At 41.8% G+C, this 27,586-nt stretch overlaps 3 protein-coding genes across 3 annotated transcripts; all 3 read left to right on the plus strand.

The window, feature by feature from the left end:
* Positions 1–220: 220 nt before the first annotated feature.
* ube2d2 (ubiquitin-conjugating enzyme E2D 2 (UBC4/5 homolog, yeast)) lies at positions 221–13,954 on the plus strand. Its single transcript, XM_042493002.2, has 7 exons — positions 221–497; positions 2,534–2,597; positions 7,933–7,964; positions 8,325–8,402; positions 8,546–8,651; positions 9,113–9,206; positions 12,556–13,954. Exons 1-7 carry the CDS (start codon positions 474–476, stop codon positions 12,599–12,601), a joined length of 444 nt encoding a protein of 147 aa, XP_042348936.1. The 5' UTR covers positions 221–473; the 3' UTR covers positions 12,602–13,954.
* A 1,764-nt stretch (positions 13,955–15,718) lies between these two features.
* LOC121948548 (CDGSH iron-sulfur domain-containing protein 1) lies at positions 15,719–20,574 on the plus strand. The gene is made up of 3 exons (XM_042493962.2): positions 15,719–15,887; positions 17,518–17,720; positions 19,693–20,574. The coding sequence occupies exons 1-3, from the start codon at positions 15,800–15,802 to the stop codon at positions 19,780–19,782; spliced, it is 381 nt and encodes a 126-aa protein (XP_042349896.2). The 5' UTR covers positions 15,719–15,799; the 3' UTR covers positions 19,783–20,574.
* A 1,357-nt stretch (positions 20,575–21,931) lies between these two features.
* cxxc5b (CXXC finger protein 5b) lies at positions 21,932–24,957 on the plus strand. Its single transcript, XM_042513770.2, has 3 exons — positions 21,932–22,006; positions 22,289–22,543; positions 23,371–24,957. The coding sequence occupies exon 3, from the start codon at positions 23,569–23,571 to the stop codon at positions 24,460–24,462; it is 894 nt and encodes a 297-aa protein (XP_042369704.2). The 5' UTR covers positions 21,932–22,006; positions 22,289–22,543; positions 23,371–23,568; the 3' UTR covers positions 24,463–24,957.
* Positions 24,958–27,586: the final 2,629 nt, after the last annotated feature.

Here is a 27,586-nt window from a genome sequence, read left to right on the forward strand (position 1 = left end):
GATACATATCATAAATGATACAATTTAAATTGTACAAGACAAAAGTAATTGGTTTTCATTTGAGAGTAAACCAAATTATTTTTCGGTTCTGAACAAGTGAGCAGTTCATTTGCACACTTAGCGTCCATGCATTTTAGGGAACTGTTACAGAAAGCTGTATTGCCGGGTGGTGTGGAGGAGTTTTTTATTGTGAAGAGTCCAGTTGGGAAGTGTTGTCGTTGTTGCTGCTGGCGGAGCACAGGCCGCAGTGATTTGGTAGCCGCTGCAGTAGGAGGAAGGACCGCGGTTCTACCCCTTCTATCTTTCAGTTTCGTCTCGAAATTTATATCGGTGGTTCCCTCTGGTAGCGATCAGTAAACTGAGTGTACAGTAACGGTGTTCTATGATAACTAACTCGTAGTATTATCAACGGACAGTGATACCAATCGCCATTTTAATCGCACGTTTTCCCTGACAGAAGCGCTAGCACAACAATGGCTCTGAAAAGAATTCACAAGGTAAGGAAGTGAACGGCGAGGCCCGGGATTTCGCAGTTTCGTTAGGGATTTAATTCCAAGGTTGCCCATCTGATGCTCGTCTGTCGGGTGTGTTTAACTGAGAATTATACGAAAATATTGACTAAATAACTCGGGCTTGGTTTCAACTGCCAGCTAACGGTCTCTGAATAGCGAGTGACGACAGTGAGAGCAGCAATGCGCCGCCTGGCTGTGTTCACCAGAGCTGCTACAAATGGGCCAAGTGAACCGTTAGCTACCAGAGACCGTTATGCTACCTTGTCTTGGTTATGTCATATATGTTCACCAAAGACACATATAGCACTGGATATAACATAATGTTTAATCTAGTGATAATGCCGGTTACTAGTTAACGCTATCGGTGTTAGCGGTGCGTTAGCTGTATCAGGCTAGCATTATCTGTCCCGGTGGTATGCTAACTCGGATAAGCTAAAGGGTTCTTCGGAACAAGCTAGCTTACTACAATAACGCTACATCTTTACAGTAAAATAACGGTACCGTAAGTTTCCATTCGGATGTGGTTTTTGGTATCTTCTTAGTCAGAGTTGAGGCAGCTAATATTATTTATTGCAGTTACTTAGTTCGCTAAATTTGCTCCTTGATTTGACAGATAAGTTAGCGGCTAAGCTAACGTTAGCTTAATTAAAAAGGGCTCGAACGCTTACTTAACTAGCCGGCTTGTAATTGTTTTTTTGTCGTTAACTTCTTGAATTGTTTTGTTGTTTCTGATGTTTGGATGTAGTGTTAAGTATAATCGCAAAAGCCCAGGGATAAGGATGGATGTAACCTAACGTTAAGCTATCGTACATCTAATCCCTGTTTTTTTCCACTAACGTTATATTGTGTTTGTATTGCGCAATTTGTAGCTATTTCAAGTACCCGTGCAAAAAATATTAGCGTTAGTGTTTGTATTAGACATTTAAGTTGTTTCTACTCGACAAACGAGTAGTTTACAGTGATAGTGTTAGCACTGTGTCGCTGTGGTGAAAACAGGCCCCACGCGTTGTTCGCCTTTGATGCCATGTTGCTGACAGGAGGCGAGCAGCACATCGTTATTACACCGTTTGTTTGGTTGAGTTAGCTAAATGTTGTGTTTTGTCTCAGTAATACCTCCACCAGTAACGTTAGTCCACCGTAATGTTCCTCTCATTTGACACGCTTATCTGTAATCGGAGCAGAGCACCTACCATTTACGCTAAGCTAACGTATGCACCACAACGTTACACCGGGCTGCACACAACCGGGCTGCACACAACCAGCTCACACTCAGTTTACCAGACTGTCTTGGTGAAAGTAAAAGCTTGTTGTCATATCGTCGTGATCTCAATTTGGCTGTCACATGTACTACCCGCTCTACCTGGAGAAATGCTATTATGTAATAGCGGTCACTCCAGTAATCAAAGCTCACTGTAGTGTTGTTATGTCAGTAACGTTAAGTCTTGTGTTGCTGTTGTTGCAGTGAGACTTTGTGGTGATTTCAGGGGCATTCAAATCTGTTTACAAACTGTGATTTAGTAAACAAATTGAGAGGTCATACTGGGCCTGCTTAGTGGTAAGGTAAGGTATACTTTACTGTCCCAAGAGGAAATTTGTTTTGGACTCAGAGCCGCTGTATCATACAACATAGACACACACATACAGCCATATATAAACACTTGCCTTGACGGCCGAATTAATTAATTCCATAATATTAAATGTAATAAAAACAAGAGATCCACATCATAAAATCAGATGAAATCAGGTGACTTAAAATTAGTAAAACCGTAACACAAGCACATAAAATTAGCCAGTTTCAAACAGTAAATACATTATCAGGTTGCAGCATTCTGGTATTTAAAAACATCACATTGTAGGTGTTAGATCACTAAAAGATCTATTTCCAGGGTTTTCATTGTTGTGATGTTTTTGTGCAGCAATTCCCAGTTTTCTAACAGAGGAAATTGTTTGTTAAAATATTTGAAATACTGCACCATACTGTGAGGAACCTGATCAACCGACTTGTCATTTGTTTGTCTCAGGAGTTGAACGACTTGGCACGGGACCCACCAGCCCAGTGTTCTGCAGGACCAGTAGGAGATGACAGTAAGTTCATCATCTAAACCAACATTGTCCTGTTAGCTGTGTGAGACTGGGGCTCAAAATCAAACAGCACTCAAGAACAAATTCCTGGTGTACACTTTCCTTATTTTGGCAAAACCATATGACAATTCAAACAGCAGAAATACATATTTATTGGTCAGAATTCTTACAAATGACACAAAGAGAATATACAATATTCTTATTTATTACAGACTGTGTAGATGGAATCGTTCACCTGTAAGGTAGCTTTAAATGATCTCCAGATTTGCACCTTAAGGTTAAATTTTCTGATTAATGCATTTCGTTTTGATGTGAAAAAATGTCCATAATATTCTGGTTACCACAGACTGCATCTCACACATTCAAATGTTTTGAAACCTAAGTCTTGTAGCTCTGGAAGGTGAATGTAAGCATCAGTGAAGGTGCTGGCTTTTTATGTGTAAAGTCTAGGGTATTTAACTAAATTAAGGAAGTACCTCTGTTTTTTGAGCAAGCAGATCCAGGAAATACCTGGACTACCTCATGTGAAAATACTAGTTCATTATAAAAACATTATATTCTCAACTCAGTTGCTACGTGTGCATTTCACTTTTGCTTTTAGTGTAAGTAAAAGGGAAATTCTTGCCTGGCTAGTATGTTGTTCTTTTGGAACGTAGGAGTAGATGCAGACTGTGATTTTTATTTATTATTCGCGTCATTTATTTATTTTTAAATCCTGTAAAGATAGACACAGAAATAAAACTCAAAAGGCATTCATGAACGCAGTTTTGCAGACAATTTAATTGCATAGGATTAAATACATGTCATACATGATGTAGATATCTCCCCTTTTAAATATTTCATTTTAAATTTTGTCAGAACAAAAAGTCAAAATCGTGTCAATTAGAACTGTAAACAAATGTAATACAATACAGAAATTAACTGACTTTTTGTAAGAAAAAATACAGAAATTAATGGGTTGTTTAAAAAATGTATGACATGTATTCCATCTGAACACATTATTCATTCCACTGGTTAGCGTGCGGAGCTGTAAGGCCGAGCCCTTACTGGAGATGTGTGTGATTAGTCAACTAGTCTCTTGAAAGTTGCTACATTGTCTTATTTGCACCAGAAACACTCGTCGGTTAAAGTTATAATTAAAATTATGAAAATTTATTTGTTACTGTGTACTTTTTTATGAATGTACACAGTAAAATCACACTTTTAAACACATTCTATAGACTATAGAAAAATGTCTGTTTGCTATACAGTTGCGTTTACCCAGTGAAAATGCCTTTCTTAAAGATTATTTGCCCTAAAGAATAACTGTTATTTAGTGAGTTGTCGTCATGGTTTGAAGGATAATATGCAAAGTGCCAAACTTTTTCAGCAGCATTTAAAATACAATTTGGTTGTTGCTCAAATGCGAAGGTGAACAGGGATATCTGGGCATTGGTAAGATGGAGGGAAGTTTACCGCAGTTCATTTACACATACTACCCACATTGTTATGATACATCGCCGGTTGAAAATTGGCAAAGCATCCCTCTAAATTATGCTCAGCGTTGTCTGTGTTCTGAGTGATTTCTTACTTTTTGGATTAGTAGTCTAGTCTAAATTTAAATGTTTGTTTAACCGTCAGCGAACTTAGTCATTAGGAACATCCTTAGTCCTTGCCACCGTGTCCTGGGTTTGAGTCCAGCCCGGGCCCTTGGCTGTATGTCACCCCCCTGTCTCCAGGGTGCAAAATTAACTGTTTTTCCACCAGCCAAATGGCTTGTGAATATTTAAATTTTACTAGCAAATCAATAGATTTGCATAGTTTACCAGCATTTGGCAGGAGGTTGGTGCTACTTTTGTACCCTGTCTCTCTCTCCTCTACCTTTCATGTGTGTGTGTCTCTCTCACTATCAAAGAAAAAGAAAAAGGACAGGTTAGCTTTTCAATCTTTCACTATAGTTTGACAGTATATTAAGTAATAAATACATATTTGTTAACCAATTTACTATGTGTAAGCTGTATAACCTCTGGATATATGCAGCCTGCATTTGTGATAGTCTCATGCCATCATCATTTTCAAAGCTGTCCCTTTAACACCCCATTCACCTGTGTCTCTGCTTTAATATTTCTGTTATTCATTCCATGATGTTGTGACAGTAGTTTTATGGTCTCTCACATGGTAGACACCAGGAGAAACTATTTAAGTCGTTAGTAAATTCAGATATTCAAAAACTTTCTTTGTTTCTCATGACATTTTTAGAATACACACTGACTTTCAAAAATAGACCTTTTCATTTTGTGTTATTATGTCAAAATGATCAAACAACAATGGATTTGGGGTGTATTTTCCCCATAGTGTGATAGCATGCCATAGTAGTCGAGTAATGTAAGTTTGTTCAACGTGTTTGTCCGTGGGGCTCATGAAGGCCTGTACATTGAGCAGTTCACTACAATAGCCTTTAGATTTTGTTGGGACTCAGTCAGAGGGGTTCCAACTCTAGTGTTGTGGCCGACTGCATTACACTGAAAGGTGAATCTAAATTTTAATTTACCTCCAAGTTCATCTGTCAGCCCATCTGATATTTACTGCATACGTGGAGGTCAAAATATGAGTGTTATGCATGTTAATCCCTTGTACATGCCAGCACAACTACCTGCACCAAGACTTGAAAATGCTTTAGGCCAAAGGCTAAAAATGCTTTAAGTTTGGGGTATTTTACCAGTATGGAAATAGCCTATATAGTTTTATCTCTTCACCATTCAAATACATGTATAATTTTCAAATTTTCATTGGCGGATATTTTTATGGCTCTTGTTCTGCTCTGGTGATCCACAACAAACAACTTTCAGTGAGCTGATGTTTATACTTACAGGTGCTTTTTTGTTCACTGGTGTTTTTTTTTTTACCATTCACTGTAAGTAACCCCAACCTGATCTCTTGTATTAGCACTTACCACTTGACTAGGAGCCACTTCCTTTCTCTAAAAGCAATATGCTGCTATTAACACAGAAGCGAAGGTAACACAGATATGTTAGCACTTACCTATTTTGGGCACAGTGATTACATGTTGTCAGAATCAAAACGATGCCCTCCATATTTGCAGCCTTGTTCTGTTCTACATTGGCTCGTTTTTGATTGGTTTTTTTTTTGATATTCAAGTATCTGCTTTTCAAGCAGTGTTGAAATTATGTAATACATTTAGAAGTTTGGTTCATACTTAAACTTAAAGTCATTTATATTAGGGCAGCACCTTTAATTGAATGTTAATCACGGTCGTGAATTTGCTCCCCACAATAAAATCAACACGATAGATTGCTAAATTGACGTTTAAAATGCGCTCTTCTCTCATAGAAAACTCGGCTGCATATCAGACCATGCAATCCCTAAACTAACAGCCAGACTCCACTTTTGAAGAGCTGTCATGTTGCTCTGTGTGCATTCTGCAGCGGCAGCCAGTAAAAAAAACTTTACAAAATCACGCGTCTGCAAACACGGAAAACGAAAATCATCCGTGAAAAACTCTCATCATCCATTATTAGGAAGTATTTCAGACTTAAGAGAGAAAAAAATCATATGTAAGGCGTGCGAAATACCTGTCTCTGCATCGTGTAACACAACTAACTTGTTCAAACACTCGAAAAAACACCACAATCTGCAATATAGTGAATGCATGGACAAGCAGAGTAAAATCTCCGTCTTTGTCCAGCTTCAACTCCAACGTCCTTAACAGCAGCGCTGCAGCACGTCAGTTATTATTATTTGTACCAAAATCATGCAGAGGTGTGTTAAAGTTGAGCCATTTCACCCCATGAAAGGGTTCCCTTTCTTTGTCCCACTAATACAGGATTTCTTCTCCATATGCAAAAATGTGTTTCATGACAATGATTAGTGTTAACATTAATGTCTAACAAGTAACTTGTGACCACAAGTAACTTGTTTTCAATAATTTTACCATCAAATATTTGACCGTAAGGGTGCTGTTAGTGTCCCTGTTTGACAAAATGTGCAGGTTCGTTTGAACAGCTTTCTCTTTGTGTCATTAAAATGTCAAAGCTACATGCATCCTGCAGTCTGAGTGTGTGTCCACAGATTACATCGTTCCTCTCTCCCTCTCCCTCTCCCATATATAGAGGGAGAGAGGGAGAATTTAAAGCGCATACAAAATGGAGTTCAATTCTTCCAAGTTAACTGTGGATACACTCAGCATGCTTGTGCATCTTAAGCGTGTGTGAGGCACTAACAAAACTGAAGAAAATCTGTGGCAACAACTTCACTCTATACATGTCACTTCCTGCAATCCAACATCAAATAAACCACTCTATTATGAACTAAGAGAGTGTTTCTGGTAATATAATCGCTGTGGTTAACTTCCTTTTTCAATGTGACGTTTGTCCTCAGACCTCAACAGGAAGCTTAAATAAGGCGGCTTTAAATGCTACCAAATCACCATCAACTGATAGTTGTTTTTGTCATCCCAATTTTTGCTGTCCAAGCTTTTTAAAATGATACCTCATGTTAGGATAACAGTTTCACCTTAAGCAGTACTTTTAACATTATTCCTGCAACGGGCAAATATGTGAATGTAAATGTGAGTCCACTGCCATGATACGACGCTTAACCGTTTTACAGCGGAAACCGCTAATAGTGATCACATCTGTCTGGGTCAGATTGATCACAATAAGCTCGTGATTCTTAAATTTAGGTTTACTACATAAATATAAAGTAATGAAACGGACTGCTTCGTTATTTACGGAATTTGTTGACTGTTTAAAAATTTAGTGCAGCCGTTGACAGGCATTATCGTGACCGGGCTTTATCGAGCCACATGATGAGAGCGTTTTCTACACTTCTCACTGAGAGAAAACGATGATTTCGATGTGCAGGCATCACCAGCCTCACATAGATTGTTGGAAGTAGACAGGCTAAGTTTAAAAAAAAAAAACAAACAAACAAACTGTATAACAGAATTACCCAACTTTCAAATCGTTTTTTCTTTTTTATTTTAAAATGTTTTCAGCTATTAAAAGACTGAAAATAAACACTGTAAGCAGACTACTTGATAACCATAAATGAATCATAATAACAGCATTTGTATAGGAATGATTTTGTCCGTAGTTTTTTGGTCCATATAAGAAGCTGATGACTTAAACTGCGATCATTGTAACTTGTTTCCACTGTATTTAAAAAAAAACTGCCACCTCTAAGAATATCTGTCCTGGGTTGCACTTTATGTAAGAGCCTGTTACTCAACTGTGCAAACAAACACACACTCTTCATGTGGCATTATTTATTCTAACTTTTTTCAGTCTTGCATTGGGTTTTTAGTGTTTCATAACCAATTTTTCTGTTTTCGTTGCAGTGTTTCACTGGCAAGCCACAATAATGGGACCTGTAAGTATTCACTTATGTATATGTTGCTTACAAAGTCACAGCCGTTATCCCGCTTTAGTTTTTGCTGGGAACTAACATTCACACATATGGTAAAATAATGTTTTCGTTGTTACTTTTTACTCTCAAAACCTAAACGCTTGACTCCAAACAACTTGACTAACACAGCATCTGATGGTACTAAGTGAGCTGAATTTACTGCCTATGGAGTCAGCTGAGTCAGAACGTCAACTTTTAGTCAGACATTTTCTTGGTTGACAGCAGCCCTAGTTTTTAATCTCTATATCCCATTTTTGTGCATTTAATTGCCATCCTTGCACTTCAGTCAATAATGAGATGAATGGGCGTCTCTCCCTGCATTAGAATGACAGTCCTTACCAGAGCGGGGTTTTCTTCTTGACCATACACTTCCCCACAGACTACCCCTTCAAACCGCCAAAGGTAAGCAAGGCATAGACACGTACAAAGAAAGCAAATACATAAACAACCACACTCGAGCGTATGTTGCCTGCTAAAACATGCTACAATCTTCACATCATTCAGTTTCCTGTTGTGCCTCTCACCCCTGCCCCCGACATTTTCAGGTTGCATTTACCACAAGAATCTACCACCCAAATATCAACAGCAACGGCAGCATTTGTCTTGACATTCTGCGATCACAGTGGTCTCCGGCTCTCACCATCTCCAAAGGTAGACTTTTTTTTTTGTTTTTTTCTTCCTGGCCTTCACACTGTTAACAGCACATATGGTTCCAGATAAATGGCAGATGCTCCTGCCTTTGTAAACAGTGTGGTGAGAATGAAGGAACAAAGGAAACACGTTCGTTTTTTCCTTTTTAAATAGAAATGCTTCCCACAAATAATACAGTGGAACGTTTCTCCCGCGGAGCTCCTTGTATCAGGCTGGAGTACTCTCTGTAAATGTCAGCGTTGGCCCTTTTCATTCAGTGCTTATTAGCGGACGTGCTTTTTTACAATGGTGTCCCTCCGAGTTTTTCTGTTTAATTCCCGATTTCATGAATAATAAACACCTCTGTAGCGGTCATGAATACTCTGCGTGACATCCGAGGGTCATCTGAGGTAAAATGACATCATTTCTGAAAATGTCTGCTTCTATTTGTGAACACTGATTGGTTAACTGGTTTCTCGCAGTCCTCCTGTCCATCTGCTCTCTGCTGTGTGACCCAAACCCGGATGACCCCTTAGTACCCGAGATCGCCCGCATCTACAAGACGGACAGGGAAAAGTAAGTAATTAGCTTCATGCTGTTTTTGTGCATCATTTGGATGAATTCAGATTTGTTTAAGTGCCTCTTGTCAACATGATGCTCTGGGGTCACCAGTCCAGACAAACCAACCAAAACTGATAAAATGTCAAGTCTCGGCCGAGCTGGGTGGAGCTGTACTAAAGCCTGTTCAGATCAAACTCAGGATCATAAACTGGCTGCTGGTGGACAGAAGCTCCAATCTTGTTCATTATTATGAATTTTAAAAACATTCTAACTGGGAAAGAGTGTGTCGCAATCACAAGGTGTGTAATAAAACTTTCAAAGATAAAGATTTTGATTGCATAATAATTTGCTTTATAATTTGGCCAAATTTCTAGGGATGCACCAATTGTGAATTTCTGCGCCAATGCTGACGTTTAACCCTTTGAAACCTACGCAAACTGACTTGAATTCTCTCAAAAACATTGGAAGATGGCAATGAGCAACTTAACAAGAAATGACCCCAAAAATTAGCAACAAATTAGGAAAAAGAACCAAGAAAAATGCCAAAAAAAATAGCAAAAAAATAAAAACAAACAAGGAAATGGCCATATAAAGGGCTAAAAAAAAACCATTATATAGTGTGTAACAACAGTTCTAGGTATCATAAATATAGTTTCTGGACATTTTCCCTGTTTTTAAATAATGTTCTAAAATTCTCTATTTGTCTCCCCCTCCCTCTTTTTTAACATTAATTTTAGGATGCTTTCTTGTTTCTTTTTACCAATTTCTTGCAATTTGCTCCTTGCCCTTTTTCTCATTTTCATAAAGAGAGTTCAACCTATTTCCTCAGTTTTCAAAGGTTCAAATACTCGTCTGAATGCAGCGCAAGAAAAGGTGATGTCCATCCAGGTTTCTTAGGGTTAAAATAACGATTTGGCCGATAGCCGATTCCCATGTTTTTTGTCGTTATTTATTCCCTCTTTCGTGCCAGATAAACAAAGAAATCTTGATTTAAAAGAACAAAATAACTGAAGTGTTTTAAAGTCATTTCCTCCTTCACTACAAACTCTCCAATGAGCACAATTCAATCATAGGAATTTATGAAATGACCTTTAAATAACTGCCTCAAAAGTCTTGTTCACGCTGCAGCATCATCAGGGGAATAATTGGTGCCTCCTTTGAAACGTCGATAGTGAGTTTGTCCTGTCCTCCTGAGGGTGTGCGGGAAAGATCTTGTTTTTTCCCAGACACGTTTCCTGTTGTCCCCAGGACGGTTTGACTTTGTTAGTCTTGAGCCTGCTTTTTACTCTGCGCACAACTGATGTGACACAGCAGGAAAAATCATCGGCCACTGATGCTGAGCGTCATCTTATTTTCTTGTAGACTGATAGCAGTCAGCAAGGCGAATATCTGTCGTTATCTGCGTTTCCCGATTAATCGGCGCGTCCCTTCAAATGTTTGTGTTGTCGTCTGCTACGCTGTTTGAAGGAACGCTGTCTAAAGCACGTGTCATTGAAGGTTAAATCATGGGAAATGGCTTTAAAGTATACAGACTGTTGAAAAGCAGCGAGTCTCCTGAACTGCGCAGACACTGTACACATTAGGACGGATGTTTAGCCATAAATCGGCCACGTTAGTTGTCATTTGCCGTGCAGTTTTTAGGGGGTGCATGGCCCCTGATTAATTGGGCACTCGGATAGATTTCTGGCGGGTCTGAAATTTTGGTCGGCTGTCTTGCGGTTTGGGCAGTACCACAGTTTGATTTCCCACATGGCTTCTGTGGAAAGATCAGCTAAAAACGGTTTGGAGCTCGTTTTAATATAACTGGAGTAATATTTTCATGTTAAAGCTAAAGCTGTAATCTCCAGACTGCAATTTGATGAAAGTGATGATCAGACGGATCACAGTCGACATCTTCCAGCCATCTGCGGCCCCATATTTTTCTTGTGTTCTTACTTTCCACAGTAGAACTGTGTTGCTTTTGTTTTTTTTTTTTAAATTGAGGATGCGTCAGTCTTGTTTGAATAAATTTCATTGGAATTGTCAATAGACAAAACAGGCCGATGCTTCTGTGTTTATGTAAAGCGCGAGCGCGCGTGTCGTCTGTGCACAGTGACTGCAGGTGGCTGCACAGTGTGATCTGCACTTCAGTGTTAGGGGCGGCAATATGGACATAAAATAATATTGCAATGTTTCAGGGTTTTTTTGTGATAATGGTGTTCTCGGCGATGTGACAAAATACAGAAAAATATTTAACTATTAGTTTAATAAAACAACAAAATCAGTGTTATAGTTTTATTGTCTACGTTTATTCAGGAAAAACTAAACAAAAATGGTCTCTACATTGTCAACACAGTTGAAATATCACAATATAAATCTCTTATTACATTAAGTAACTGGTGTTATCATGAATAATGTGATCTGTCACCCCCCATTCGCTGTGTTATTTTTGTAGCTAAAAATCACGATAGGAAGACATGGCTGCTTAAAATGAGAATAAACAAAAGTAAAACAATCCTCTAAAAAAGCTCTTCAGTGACTACATTTTCTTATCTACAGATTTTTTTTTCAGTTTTGCAAATACTCTACATTATTACAGATTGTTTTCCTTTACTTACTACTTTAAAAAAACATTATTCACAGCTCCTGCTCAGTCACAGTACCGTCCCGCTCACCTGCAGAGAAGCTGCTCCTCAGTGAACAGCTGCAGTCTTGTGTTTTACCCGAAACTCACGTTTTCCTGCTCGTTATTTCGACTCAAAGAAATAAAAAGCGTGCATCTTTGTCATAGTGCTGCCCTCGCTTTAGGTCACATTTATGTAGTTCAGTCATTTTAAGCAAAGACTCCTCTCACAGCCTGTCATGCTTTTATCCAGTGCTTCTCTGTGTGAAGCATTGCAGCAGTTTGACTGACATTTCAGTTTTTTGTCTCTTTGTCCCATTTGGCATCCCCTGGTACAACACATCACACACCGACAGGCTTAATAAACACAGTCAGTGCAGGGAGAGGGCTATCATTTTGGTGTTGCCATATCTGTGCTTAAACTGTTCTTCCTGTCACTAATTGGCCAGCAGCACTGACTCCTGGCAGTTTTGCTGCAGTGGGGAGAGGAAATAACAACAAACCCGCGGAAAAAATGGGTGCAAGATGGCAGAACTGTATGTGCCCTTGTAGATTGCCAGCCAGCTGGCATCCGCTGCTGCAAGTATGGCAGCAAAACTTATGATGTACGCGCGGGAATTAACGGACGTGACAGAGTCGCAGCTTCCCTGACGATTTTCTGTAAATGATGTCCCGAAATCTGAAATACGTTGCTCTTTATGAGGCTTAAAAACTAACAGCTCCTTTCTCTGTCTCTCTCTCTGTCTCTCTGTTTGTTCACAGGTACAACAAAATAGCTCGGGAATGGACACAAAAGTATGCAATGTAGTGTTGGGGGTAGAATCATGGCCAACCACCTCTACGAAATAAGGTTAGGGGAGCTTCAGATGTAAAGAGAAAACAAACAAAAAACCATTCAAACAAATGAAAAGTTTAAAACAAGATCTTGTTGGTTTCCATTGGAGTGCTTTCTTTGAGCCACGCCTCCCCTTCACCAGAGTACCTGTAAAACTCCCTCTGCCCCCCCCCCTTCCTCTCTCTCTCTCTCTCCTCCTCCTCTCTCTCTTCTTCCTCTCTCTCTTCTTCTTCTTCCTCTCCCTCTGTTTTGCTCTGTCTCCCTCCCCCTCCCCTCCCCTCCCGCCTCTCAGCTCACCTGCCCACCCTCCAAATGTACATATTGTCAACTTGCAATGGTAACACCCATCTCCCCCTTCTCCTTTTTCACCCCCCCCTCGTGACCCCCCGCCCCGTCTCCTGACTCCTGAATTCCGTTACATTTTGTCACCATGCAGGCTGGACTGCCGTGGCCCCCTCCCCAACTCCTCCCACACACACCTGCATCCTCACCCGCCCTCCCCTCCCTGACGTTAATCACTAAAAGCATTCCTTTGAGCATCTGTAAAACTTTGAGGGGACCTTTTTTTTTTTTTTTTTTTCCTTTATTCCTTGTTTTTTTTTTTTTTAAGGGGAGTGGGGGACAATAAGATGGAGGGATTTTTACACTCTGCATCCTTTCTTGTTTTGTTGTCCTTATAATTCCCATCAGTAGAGGGGACAGTTCAAGAAAGCAGTTTGTTTTGGCACGCGAGTCGAAGGGCACTCTGTATTTTATACAATGAATACTTAAAAGAAATCATTGCAGGCTATGTCAAATGGAAAAAACATGCACATGGCCTATTTTGGTCTTCTGTCAGATTCTATGAAAGGACTTGAATTTATCCCCGCACCTCCTGCTCCTAACTCCCCTCCTCCCACCCCACCCAGGTTGACCCCTTTGTACACACACCCACACACACACACACACACACACATATAGACACATGCACGCACAATTGTAACCCCATGTCACCCCCACCACTACCACCGACTTTTCTTTATTCACAAAAGTGGAGGTTCTGGACCAGGTATTTAAGCAATTTATTTTTCTTAGTTTAACCTGTGTTTTTACCCCCCCCCCTCCCCCATATCTCTTTAGGTTGCATTTTTTTTTTCCTTTTTCTTTTTTTTCTTTTTTTTGTTTTTTGCTATTGTTAAATTAGAGGCTAACATCTTAAATGGCTATGGGACTGGCTTGGGCTCTGGGTGCGAGGAGAACCCACTCTTCTTGCACAAAACCTCTGTATATTGAATTACCTGAGAGGCTCGTTGAGCTTTGTGTGTTGATTAAACTGTGTAATAAAAACCCATGATTCCTGTGTTGACTCATTCTGCGGCCCTTTGGAGGACACACAGAGGCGGGAGAGGGTCAGGTGAAGCCGGGTCACATTCAGGGGCCAGTTTTACAGGAAATACCTGCTGTTATCACATGCTTTCACTGTGAGTTGATTTGTGGAATATTAAGGAAATCCTCATGAAAACGTTTTTGAATTTGCCCTGAATATTGATAAGAAATGTGTGTGAGAGAGATTTGGTTCCACGTTTTCTGTGTACTACTTTAAGTGTGAAAAATTACTCTTTGAATATATGGGTTTTAAAGACTTTACAGAATAATAAATTTAATTGCATTATTTTATATTATTCTTAGGAGCTGACCTTAAGACATTTTGCTTAAAATTCCAGTGGTTATTAGCACTTATTTATTTATGTATCTATTTATTTAATCAGAAGCAACAAAAAAATCTTTAATAATTAATCCGTTTTAAAATGGTTCATATATCCAGGCTGCTAGTGCGTTTTGTTGCCCTCTGGTGGTGCGTCTTATAAAGTAATTTCAGGCGATTCTGTGTTCATATATCAACAGTGAGTTGATGAAAATGGGCACTCGGTGTTAAAAGGGACATTTGTCATATGAAATGATCAAATTAAATCCACAAAGTACTGCCGTGGCTCATCGCATTTACGTGGTTCAAGACACATAACTTCTTGAAGGGGAAATGGGAGTCGCCAAAGATCGCAGCCATCAAGATGATTCTCCTCGAGTGGAAACCTTTTTTGCACCAACCTTCGTACTAAAGTGCGTAGTGCAATTTGAATAATATCTAACAAGATAGCAAAGTGCGTAGTGTAATTTGAATAATATCTAACGAGATAGCAAAGTAAATCACAGATGTCTGTCACATTCAACAGTTAATGAATGCACTTACGCGTTTAATGAGACCTAGAGGCACATGCAACGTATTGACAGATCTTTTTGGCAACACTTTTTCCTCAAAGGTTACAGAATTATTATTATTATTATTATTATTATTCTTATTATTATATAATACAAATTGTTTTTTCACAGATGTTGCAAGATGTGAAAAGTGTCTGAAAGCTCCGGAGAAAGCCAGTTAAATTGACCTTGACATAAGATTATGTGTACAAAATAACGTTTAGGGTCAAGAATTAACTTGCACAATAAATACATACATACAAAATTTCTCGACATCCTTATGAAGGTAAGCGTGTAACCCTTTGTATCTTAAATAATACAATAATAGTAATAATATGCACACTTTAATTATAGAGCACTTCTCATACAAGGGGTGCAGCTCAAAGTGCTTCACAATAAAAATCCAACACAAAAAATAAAGATTGGACAACCAAAACACAGTCAGTGATAAACAAAATATGAAAGTGAAGTGGTCTCTGTAATTAAATATGCTGTCCTTTGTTGAGAGGTTACTCTTGAGAAGAAACTCTCTTTCTCTCTCTCTCTCTACATATACGTATATAATTGTTATTTAAAATAATAATTACAAAGTTCACATTAAATAAAAGCCAGACTAAATCAATAGTATTTCAGGTATCGTCTAAAAATGATTTTGGGAAAAAAAAACATCTAGGAAAAGAAAATTCATGCATCAAAAAATTATATTTTATTCAGTCCTAAGCGGCACTAAAGCGAAGCCGGAAGTACGCTGGTGTTTATTATCTTGCTCTGATAGAATTTCACTCCCTCCTCCTCAGTCCTGATTGGTTACAGTGCAGTGACGTAGCGGCGGAGGGCCGGGCAGGGCGCTGGAGGAGCAGACAGAGTTCAGATAAGACTCTGTGGTTGACCTTGCTGCTGAGCGCTGAGCATTAACAACACACCGGCCAGGAAAACATGACAACCCCAAGTTTACCTGCCGTGCCACAGGTGCCAATGCCTCCGATGCCCTCATTACCCAGCTCGGGATTCACGTTATCTAAAGGTAAAGCATTCAAGCTAGCTTATAGTATGCTAGCTTTAAATACGTTCAGTGTTTTCGTTTGCCGCTCAACGTAAACTTACCGTGTCTGTGACCTAAAATTACCCGAGCCAAGCAGCAGCTAACGCTACCGGGACTGTTTTAGGCTGCAGAACGGTTGCATGGAGGCTAATAGTGAAGTCAAAAACTGTACACGTATCTTAAAAATGCCCTCTAACTCCTAAAGTTAGTTAGTTAGTTAGCAGCTAAAATGTCAACAACCGCTCCTCAACGTTAGCTGGCTAACAGCCGTGTGGCTAACTGAGCAGCCAGCCGTGTTTGACGCAGCTCCATGTTGTGTTTCCAACTTTAGACAGTCACTCAGATACTCCTGGCCCATCAGCTGAGGCCACACTTGGAGGTGATCCCGTCTTCCACGACAGGAGTGTCATAATTTGCATTGCCCTTAGGCTCTTAAAGCAAAGAAGCTACTCAGTGAATCTGCTGATCCATACTTACAGCAGGGCCCCTGCTCCTCAGGTCTCCGGACTCTGCATCATGTGAGGCTCAGTGGACCTGGATAATCCTCACTGCAAAAACGGCTACAGTGAAAAGATCCTGCACATGAGTTTTCTCTGAATCTATCAGACAGGCCCTGTTCATTAGAAATCCCTCCCCTGATGATGCAACATGATGAGCCTATAGAAAGAGAGATTTATTTAGGATCCAGGATGTCAAATCTTTGTCTGGACATGACGAAACTGTGAAGCATCAAAACTTTTGTTACTGCTAAACTAGTGAAAGCTGGAAATGGGATTCTGCAGCTGTGCATCACTGAAATGTGAAACAGTTGAGATAAATTGATGCAATGTACAGGAAAGCTTTGCATGCGTGAGTATTTATTTTTAGTGAGAAAAGTATTGACAGACTGAAACTGCAGGCCACGAAGAGCCTTGATCAACAGACACACAGAAAACAATAGACCACCGTGATGTAAAAGATGACTGTTACCATACCATGTACATTTAGTTATCTGTGATATTGAAAAATATGCAATCAGATGGAAAATCTCTCCTGGGCATCAAGATCCCTTTTCCCTCCAGAGTGTGTTTTTACACATACCAACATTAAAATAATCGTCTCAAGTGTCAATTTTTATGAAGCGTTTGTTCAACCAAAACTAACTTCTGTTTTCTCCTTTAAGCCTAGTTGGAACTGATAATTCTAATTGTGTGATACCCTGTACACTGATACTGTGAATTTGTGATATTTTCTGAGATGGTTACCATGAATATCTAACACCGTTTTTCAGTGATTAAATAGTACTTAAGTAGTAGTTCAGTTTGGTACAATAAACACTTGAAAGTCGCTCAGGCAGTAAAACAGACACGCACAAAATCCTGTTTTTGTGTACCGTGTTGTTGACACTGTGTCAGAGGGATCATCTCTGCAGGCTGTTGTTGGTGCTAACGTTGGATTGAATTTGCATTAAAGTAAGGTGTTTCCAATATTTTGTCCATCTACATTTTGTAGCAGACCAAAAAAAAACAACTATAAAGCTATAACGTCTTTACAGAGAAATCAGGAGACAGGTGTATATTTGCAGGGATTTCCTTTCTTTGTCTGTTTGTACATTGTGACTGTCTCTCTCCAGAGCATTTTGTGGTGGCGGTCCCGGTCGCAGTGGTTGCAGCTCTCGGAGGTTTCCTAGTCAGCCATTACCTGAGCGGGCGGAGCTGTAAAAAGGGCCTGGTGAACACATCCATCTGTAAAGACAGCCCCAAAGTGGTCCACAGCTTCGACATGGAGGACATCGGCACCAAGGCTGTGTACTGCCGCTGCTGGAAGTCAAAGAAGGTCAGGCCTCAGCAGCGGCTTCAGAGGCATTTATGATTAGTTTTAAATAACTGTTATTAGACGTTCTAAGAGAGCAAAACACTCAATTAGCTTTCCACCGTTTAAGGTCGTAATGCTGTTTTAGGGTCAGAAGTTCACACGTGTTGCACTTCTGTTAACACCCCAGTCAGTGATGTCACAGCCAAGCGTTGACTGCTAATGGAAAACTTCATGCTGTGTTAACACTATTACCCCTTTCCCACCAAAATTAGTGCATGCAAGCGGTATATCTGGGTTTTTCAAACCCAGGTATACCTGCTAAATATAGGCGATCGGGTGTATTCCCACTGACAGTGAACACAGTGCTGCAGCAGAGGAGTCAGCCTTTCTGTCAGCAGGGGTGTGTGTGTGGCTTGTGTTGTTGGTGTGTCCATGCGAAGTCACAAACAGGCAAGAGAACAGGTAAACGGCCGACAATAGCAAGAATAGAGGTCTTTCAAAACTTTTCAATGTTTCTTCTCTTTATATATCTTACTTATTCAGTCTCTCTAACAATCTCGGTGCAGATGTATTTGGATCGTTGTTTTAGCGCTGCTTAGGAGGAAACTGATGGTAATTAAGGAGCTGAAATTACCATGTTCGCCTAGGTGTTATGTTTCCATCAATGCTGATCGCAGCTGGAGGCGATAAAAACCCGTGTCTACTGCGGAGTCATTTGACCCGGGTATGAATGCCAGTCGTAGACATTCTCATTGCATTAAGAAGCCAGATGTTAGCTGTTTTATGTGCACTGGAATGAGGCTTATGAGTGACTGAAAGTGCAACCAATTATGTTATCACCAAGTCGCTGTTGAAGTGCTCCTCTAGTACTTGTTAACGCAAGTCCATTTTTCACTGCCTGTTCAAGGCAGAAATATCTCACCACCTCACCTTTTTGTTACTATTATTGCTTATAAAGCATTGCAGACACTTATGTTATATGTCGCACTAGAGGCAGACACTGTTGTGTTACATGTCACACCTATTTTGATTCCTCAGTGCCGACATGCTATCTAAAATCACACACTGGACCAGAATGATGCCATCTGTGGCGGCCCTATAGCGCTATCTCTGTGTGAAAAGGGCTATAGTTTAGTCATCATGGGCTTGTGTGCATCTGCTCTTTGCCACAAAGCAACTGAACGCCATCTAAAGTTTGTATCTGGTCAAAAATATCTGCTTTTCATCAGTGTCTGAGCCCCATTTTAACATCTTATTTTGCCACCCCAGTAGCTAGCATAGCATCAGCTAACTATGCTAAATAACACAGTACCCAAAATAGAAACAAAAACACATGATTTGTAGATTCTTTACCACGTTATTGGAGCTCGTTATTAGCTCAACTTTGATTGTAGCATGTCGGCATGTGGAGTTACAGGCATCAGACTGTAGCTTCGTCTCTGAGATTTTAAAACCAGAGTTTAGCTAACCATATCAGAGGAAAGAGCCTGTCAGCAGCGTGGCTGAAGTGCTTTGCAATAGTAAATTCAACACTTGGTGACACTAATTTCTGTATTTTTATTAAGAGGAGAGTGTGGAGGTTACTTTGTAAAATTATAGTAATGAACTCAAGTTGTTCTGTAAGTCCTCGAGACAGAGAGACGTCCTTTGTGTCAACAAGATCTACATTTTGCTTCATGGACAGAGAATAAAGACCAAGGAAAACACAAGTTAAACATCTCACATTGAGTAAATCGATCATTAGTATTCACATCAGTGGACTTGAGTGAGGCTATTTCTAGGTTTCATTTTTGAGGCTGAGGGTAATGAAGCTAAAATTTGTGCTTAAAAGCCGATCAAAACGATCTTCTGTTTCTCTGTCGGTTTTCAGGTGACTTTGGGAAGAGCGTCTCAGTATTGGCCAACAGTGTTCACTCGTATCATGAAGTACAAAGTGCTCAAACTTGATAAGAGCGCCCTGTTTTTCCCCTAACAAGCTGCGTTTCTCTTACAGTTTCCGTACTGCGATGGAGCCCACGCCAAACACAACGAAGAAACCGGGGACAACGTCGGACCGCTCATCATCAAAAAGAAGGACGCTTAAGCTTCCCAGTGATAGAGCCTCGCCCCTGTTTGTCCAATCATTTGTCATCATCGCAGTGTAACGTTGACGATAACAGTTCCATACTGTCCCAGTCGAATAACAGAGTGCATATTCTTCATAGCTCGGAACAGAAAATGTTGTAAATTTTGATTTCATACTCGCCGCTCTGTTTTTGTACATTATCCAACATGACTTTGGAATCAAAGGTCACTGGAGGAGAGATAAGGACGGGACTTTGACAGTCAGCAGACATGGAGGTGCTGTGACTGCGCGGTTGCATTTTGACCTACAAAATGTTAAGTTTCAATTCTCACTTGACATAAAAGAAGTAAAATATCTCGCGTGCAGGCTTTGTTCCTTCTCGCCTGGTGTCCCCGTCTTTCTCCTCTCCTCAGGTGTGGAGCAGGTGGTTGAAACACGATGAACTTGCAGCTCTTCAACTCAGTCCAGTATTTAGTTTGAATTCAGCCTTACGTTTAAATCAACAGCCCAAGACCTTCAGTCTGAACACACATAACCCACATGAATGTTACATGTCAAGATTTTTGCACTAAGAGCTGCTTCGTCAGAGCAATTATTTTGCTTAAATGAAATCACCTTAAATCCTGTCGAAACACTATCTGCTGTTTGTCTGCTCTCTGCAGAAACTTGTCTGTAAAGTGTTCACAACTCTGCTTATAAATGATATATTTTGAGTTTTTTTTCCATTAGATTTATTTTCTACTGGCTGCGGTTTGTCTGACTTGATTCGTTGTTCTGTATATTGTGAATAAAACTTATTGAGTGATGGGATTCGTAGAGTCTGCGTTTTTTTTTTGTTTGTGTTTGTTTGTTTTTGAACTATGGGATCAAATGCTGTCCGCTCAACAACTTCACCTCTGTTAGCAGAGCAGTGTGTTTATGGATTAACAGTGGACAGGGATAATGAGTAAACAGCCCTGTGTGGTGACTGCAGCGGGACCTGTGTGTGTGTGTGTGTGTGTGTGTGTGTGTGTGTGTGTGTGTGGCCTGGGCTGGAGGTGAGGGGGGCTGCCGTGCTGCTGCTGCAGTGTCCACCAGCACCAGTGGCCATTTTAAGATGTGGCAGTATTTGCGGTGACCACTAGAAGACGCTGTGTTTACACGGATAGTCCAGGCCAGACAGTGTACGCGAGTACGGTGGGCCCCTGCTCCCATAGTGACACGCACACGCACGCACGCACACACACAGACACACGCACGAGGTATCTGGCTGCGTGCCAGATGCAACGGAGGGCTCTCACAAGAGGTGGAGTGGACTGCGCCGTCCCCGCGTGAGGAGTCACCTTTAACAGACAGCTCAACAGTGTGAGCTCACACACACACACACGCACACACACAAACACTGTGTCTGCTGCATGGACAATAACAACGATGCACCAAAGGACCTGATTTGTTTACTCATATTTTAAACAACAACAACAAATTCCTCCAAAAATTAATTATAAAGAATTCATTTGCGTATTATTTTAGCTAAAGTTTACAATCATGAAATATATATATTTTTAAAGATATTAAAGATATTGCCCCCATATACCACTTTCAAAAAACCTGATTTAGATATATATCTTAAAACAATGTCTTAAAGTATGTCATGCAAATTATATATATATATATATATATATCAGCAGTACATAGGCTATAGATTATTATTATTTTTGTACTACCTTGTTTTTATTGATTTTATATTTTATTGTGTCATCTGTGAAGGGTGCTATATCAAATACATTTATTATTGTTGTTGTTATTATTATTATTACTATTACATGATTAATAGTATAACTCTAATAGAAAAGAACATATCTATATATATATATATATATATATATATATATATATATATATATATATACATATATATATTATATAAAATTAAGAATATAGAGGATTTAAAATACATACGTTTTTCCTTAGCAGTTATTTCCCCATTTATTTTCCTGCTATTGTTATCTTGTCTTGTGGTCCATTTTACATCATATTTTTCCTGATAAATTGTTATGTATAAACAAAAAATAAAGCACCTGCTCTTACTTATCAACACTAATTTGCCGCTGTATGCTCAGCCGACCAGTTCTGCACAGGTGTTGTTAATTAGGTTAATTATAAATTACAAAGGTGTAATGCAGCTTCTGCTCAGCACAGTCTACAGCCCATTTTTCAACACGGAAGTTCTTTCACAAGTGCAGTTTCATTAACTACAAAGGAAGTATGAATGAATATATGTATGAATAATAGTGCCTAGTCTGCATTGCTATGTCAGAATTATGTAATAAACTCTGTCCACGATCTAATAAAAACATAATTATTGGGTTTTATATTTTCAGACTGTACATAAACACAGCGGTAATATATCTTATAATGAAATAATGATGATAGGTGTTATTTGGTAGTGACGCCCATAATAATCACACTGCGTGTATTTGAGGAGTGGGACTGAAACACAGCTTATTAATGCCTGTTTTAATTTGTCCTCCTCCGGTATTGATAGTGACAGCTGTGTGTGCATGTTGGAGTGATCCTGTGGATATTATGGGGTCGCTCTGACCACGGTCTCGGCTGCAGAGTCCACTTCGCATTTTGAGCGACGCCCCCAAATTCCGTGCAGAGTGTTTGCAGACCCTCCGGGACGGAGAGGTGGAGGAGGAATCGGCAGCTCCGCCGTCCATATACACTACAATCACCACGCCATTAGTTCATGACTTCATTATATGTTTGACAGGAGAGTTTGGACCGTATTTGGAAGGTAAGGGGAGACGATTTACACACACTTCCTGTTGATTTTCGCTGTTTGGGTTTTGTCGCCTTTTCCTGCGCGCGGCGCCGTGTCGCAGCGACCACTCGGACTGTGGTCAGCTCGTCGTGGCGTCGGTCGAGCACCGTCGTCTTAGGTAACCTTAATTATGGCGAAATGATCGATCGGGTTTCCCGATCGATCCATAAAAGGCTTCGCACTGTTGTCTTGAAACAACATCTGTGTCCCGGGTTTGATCACCGGAGTAGATTTTCTACAAATGTGGACATGGAATATAGCCTGGTCTTTTTTTATCCACAGCAACCGCATCGTTGCGCACCTCGCTCCTCGTCGTCGATACCAGACAAAAGACAGCCTGTTTTTTTACGGTCCTCTATTTAGTCTTTCTCTGCTGAGCTTAAGCTTTGGCTGGCACACATAACAGCAGTCGTCAAAATGTATTTGAAAAGCGCGCTCCACATTTGACCTGCGCATATGCGCATATCTTTGCATATTGTTGTCGCTCTGTTATTGATTGCATTGATATACCGTGAAATTCTTAAAGGGATACTGCCTCCTGTATGCGGAAATCATGGGCAAGCCATGCACTGTCTGATACATGTCCCTGTTCGTCTCTATTCGTCTGTTTATTTCTGAATCCTTATACATATATCTTATTTTTCTCTTTAAACTCAGATTCTCTGCACACTCTGACGCTGCTCAGCGGCCCCGTCTGAGAAATATCTCCCAGTCTAATCTCTGTTTACGCTCTTTCTGTATTCGTCTCTCCAACATTTCTATTCTTAACCTTCCTCTCTTCATCCCCCATTCATTTCTAGCTCTCCAGGACTCTGAGGCTGCAGCAGAGAATGGGAATAGGGACACAGGCCAAGGCTTGCCATTTTGGCTGAAGTAACAGCAGGACGGTTGTCAACCCCGCATCGGCTTCAATCCCCCTCTCCCTCACCTCTCCTCCCACACACACACACACACTCACACACACACAAGGACAGACACCCCCACACACAGCCACGGCTATGTCCACTGCCGTAGACATCGCTGGCCCTTCCTCCCCAGATCAGGCCCACAGCAGCACCAAAATCCCCAATGAGCCACTGAGACCCAGCCTTAAGCGCTCCAACCACCCCTACAGCCTCTCCCATTACATCTCCACCCCTTCCCCGGCCGTGGATGTCAAAAGCCTGATCCAGCCCTCCCCGGCCCAGCAGCGGGCCGCCCAGCCTGCGCACACCAAGCCGCGCCGGGCCCCCTCCTGGCCCGACATGTGGGAGTCGCCCAGCGGGCTCCACCTGGCCCACGCCGCAGAGCTGCTGATGCGCGCCGGGCTGCTGGCTCTGACCCCCGCCACCACAGAGCAGGCCGGCCTGGGCGCGCAGAGCAGCCAGCCGGCTAAAAGAGAGGTTGCGGAGGCGAAGGGTGGAAACGGAGACGGGGAGGGAGGCGGATCAGGGCCCGAGGAGGAGGAAGAGGACTCCTCTGGATGTGGCGCTGACTTCCAACCCTTCCTGGGCGCCTGGTTCCCCTTCAGCCCCGCTCTGTTCCCTCTGGCGGGATTCCAGATGGGGGGAGGCCACTGGAGGAGCGCGGCCATGGGAGCAGAGGGCATCGAAGGGCTGGTGGCCGAGGGCTACTCTCCTGGCTCTCTGGGCGGGAGCAGCGGAGGGAGGAGGAAGAGGAAGAGGTGCGGGGAGTGCGTACCTTGTCGGCGTCAGACGAACTGCGAACAGTGCAGCAGCTGCCGCAATCGCAAGAGGGGACACCAGATCTGTAAATACAGGAAGTGCGAGGAGCTGAAGAGGAAGCCAGGCGGTCCGGGGTTTGAGAGCAGAGTGTCTGGGTTTGATCTAAGGGGCTCCGACTTTACTTTGGGTCTGGCACAGGAGAGAAGCAACGGCGCTTTGGATGGATAGTAATGTATGTGGCGGCAGCATTTGTCAGAGGATCCTGGTTGGATGATTGTTGAGGAGCTGCAGGACACCATGTTAACACTCTCGGACTGTGGTTTCAAAGATCTGGTGTTTGATGAGGAGCTGCAGCTCCGTTTCAGAATGTCCACACTCGTTCCCATCCTTTCTTTTGACAATCAGTGAATCGGAGAGGAGAGAAAGAAGGATACCAATGTGTGTCAATATTTAGATGACGACAAAAATGCTGTAAATAGACTGTAAATATCTGGAAAACATTATGTCTTTTTTTACATCCCTTTCCAGTTTGGATGTATTGTGTTTCAACATAAAAAAGGAGCCAAATGTTTTGTTTCTAATGGGGGAGTTTTGTTTCTGTTGTTCTGACGTCACTGCATCAGTAAGAAATGAATGAGTTCAGCCTAGGCTAAATTATTTCATGTGCAACTTGTACTGTATAGCTCTGTTTGCCCTTTTGAAATAAAAGAAATTGGCCATGTGCACTTGTCTACAGGCTGGGTTTATACTACATCTGTCTGTGTGTGTGTGTGTGTGTGTGTTCGTATTTAATTGGGTGTATGTGTCTGTTAGCCACCGTGCTTCTGCTTGTACACACGTGTGTTCATGTATGTGTGTGTATGTGTGTGTGTGTGTGTATGTGTGTGTGGATTATGAGTCACCTAATGGTGTGGCTGAGAGCCTTATCGCAACCCCACAGACACACACACACAAACACACCTACACGCTGCCTTGGCAAGTCCGGTGCATGCACCTCGAACACACCTAACCTGACACACACACGCAATCACAAACACACACTGATGCAATTTCCCTTTTTATTCACAAGTGCAGATCATTCACACACACACACACATTATAAACAAAATACACAGCCAGCTGGACTGAGGCTACAGGGTGGGTTTTTGCTTGTTGCCGTAACGATGGCTGATGTGATAAGACCTTCTTCCTCGGCGCCACACTCCAGGGGACCGCAGGGAAGACGTAACCATGGCAACGGCCGGCCCGAGGTGTCACGCTATAATTGGGCCACGGCTGCACTTCCTGTGTGCCTTCAGTCAGGGGGATCGCAGAGGGACTGTGTGTGTGTGTGTGTGTGTGTGTGTGTGTGTGTGTGTGTGCATCTGTGGGGGTGTGGGGGTTGTGTATGTGTGTGCGTGTTTGTCAGGCAGCGAGAGAGAGAGAGAGGGAGAGAGAAAGCACAGCACGCCAGCCAACGCAGGACACTGCCAACTCATGGAGAAAAGCAGTGAGCTCCAACATCATGCTATTGCAACGCTCCCACTGAATGAGGAACACACAGTCTTTTAGTTAAAGTCTAGTGTTTCTTCATCTCCCAGACAAAGGGGGAATTTCAAATTCTTGGATCTGCAGCTTTTTTTTTCTCTCTCTCTCTCTTTCTCCTCTCTCTCTTCGGTGCCTTTCTAGTGATTTGGAGCTTAATCCCCCCTCCCTGTTCTCGTCACGCATGCACACACACACACACACACACACACACACATACACACACCGGAAATCTGTGTCACCCGCTGCCCAGCAGGTCCAGTGACTCCCTGAACGCCTGCAGTCTGGCTCCACTGGCCTGCAAGATGGCAGGAGAGAAAGGGAGGAGGAGGAGGAGGTGGGGGCAGAAGGAGGGATTGAACGGAGGACAGAGAAGAGGAGGAGGGGGAGGGTTGAGGGAGAGTTGGGGAGGAGGAGGAGGTGGAAAGCGGATCTGGGGGGGTGGGGGGGGTGAGACGTGGCGAAGGGCAGAGAAGGGATGAGAGGGGGGTAAGAGAGAGTGGGTGAAACTGGGAGAGATGAAAAGCAGGCCACAGGGGGAGAGAAAAGAGAAAGAGGGAGATACGCAGGGAGGAGGACGGGGAGATGGACAGCAGGGGATGAAGATAACGTGGGGGCCCAGACAAAGAGAGAGAGGAGAGATGAGTGTGAGATTTGCAGTGATGGAGGCCGAGTGAAGCGCGGCGAGACAGAGACGCAGGGTTAGTGACGGATGCATTGTCCAGATAGCCGGTGTGTGCCGTCACAGACCCCCGCGGAGCTTACATATGTTAGCACCAGCGGCCCTGCCCACTCTGGAGGAAAAACTCCTCTCACACCACACTGCGGTGGAACAACCTGCCAGCCCAAGGCAACCTGCGCTGGAGCTGGGCGGACCCTCACTCACAAGCCAGACCTTTGAAATTTTGGCCACTGCGTCTGCTTGGAGACACTGTGTCTCATTGTGATTTTTTTTCTCCCTCCATTGGCCGTATCCCCAGTGTTAGAAAATGTGTAACAGCTTTGCAGAAACAGCATCTTTCTGAGATCATTCCTCATTACGCCTCTGTTATCCATTTGTGTTCACTTTTATTCACATGGGAAACATGTTACTCCCAAGCAGAAATACAATGGCTTCTTTACATCCTTGAAAAGCTCAGGCTCATCTGCCCTCAGGTTGTATTTTGGTGACACTAGGGTCAAAGGGGACTCTTGACCTTTGACCCTTAAAGCTGTTGTGAAGGTGGATTCAGAATAGACTGACTTCTATAAACAGCACCATCTACCTCTGGTTTGGGCTCATGCTACCTATGAAAAACAAACACAAAGACGATTAAATAACTTCAAAATACAACATATTTTAGTCCTTGTGAAATAAAAAAGGACTTTTCTATCAGTCTATACCCAAACATCCAGAAAATGAGGTCCAAAATGAATTTAAGCTCTCAAAACATTCTTACATTTCTGATCCTCAGGTGGCTTCACATGGTGTTCGTTTCGGAGTCAATGTGTACACAAAATGCTGTTAATCTTTAGCCCACTGCTGATTTTTAAAAAGGCACGGTGGTTCCAGGAAGTGAAGCAAAGCATGGTGATAAAGCCTGCCTGCAGTGATATTTCACCATGGCTTCTTTTCACGCCACCTCATGATGTGGAATTGATTGTCATTCATGATTATTGAGCGAGAAGTTGCTTGTAATGATTCCCACCTTTTAATCAGAGTGGTACATCATGATGTCAACCACACGAGGCCTCTAACTTTGATATTTAAGGTAGACCCTATGAATATAAGCACTTGAATAAATTATTAATGAATAAAAAAAAATACAATCAATTATATTGAATTTCA

Source organism: Plectropomus leopardus, chromosome 8 (assembly GCF_026936395.1).
Source record: "Plectropomus leopardus strain MGB_pleo_1.0 chromosome 8, ASM2693639v1, whole genome shotgun sequence".
NCBI classification, from domain to species: Eukaryota; Metazoa; Chordata; class Actinopteri; order Perciformes; family Serranidae; genus Plectropomus; species Plectropomus leopardus.

Coding starts and splice junctions, on each gene's coding strand:
- cxxc5b (XM_042513770.2), top strand. CDS start 23,569: ATGTCCACTGCCGTAGACATCGCTGGCCCTTCCTCCCCAGATCAGGCC.
- LOC121948548 (XM_042493962.2), top strand. CDS start 15,800: ATGACAACCCCAAGTTTACCTGCCGTGCCACAGGTGCCAATGCCTCCG. Junction 15,888..17,517: donor GGGATTCACGTTATCTAAAG/GTAAAGCATTCA, acceptor GTCTCTCTCCAG/AGCATTTTGTGGTGGCGGTC. Junction 17,721..19,692: donor GCTGCTGGAAGTCAAAGAAG/GTCAGGCCTCAG, acceptor TTTCTCTTACAG/TTTCCGTACTGCGATGGAGC.
- ube2d2 (XM_042493002.2), top strand. CDS start 474: ATGGCTCTGAAAAGAATTCACAAG. Junction 7,965..8,324: donor AAGCCACAATAATGGGACCT/GTAAGTATTCAC, acceptor TCCCTGCATTAG/AATGACAGTCCTTACCAGAG. Junction 9,207..12,555: donor TACAAGACGGACAGGGAAAA/GTAAGTAATTAG, acceptor GTTTGTTCACAG/GTACAACAAAATAGCTCGGG.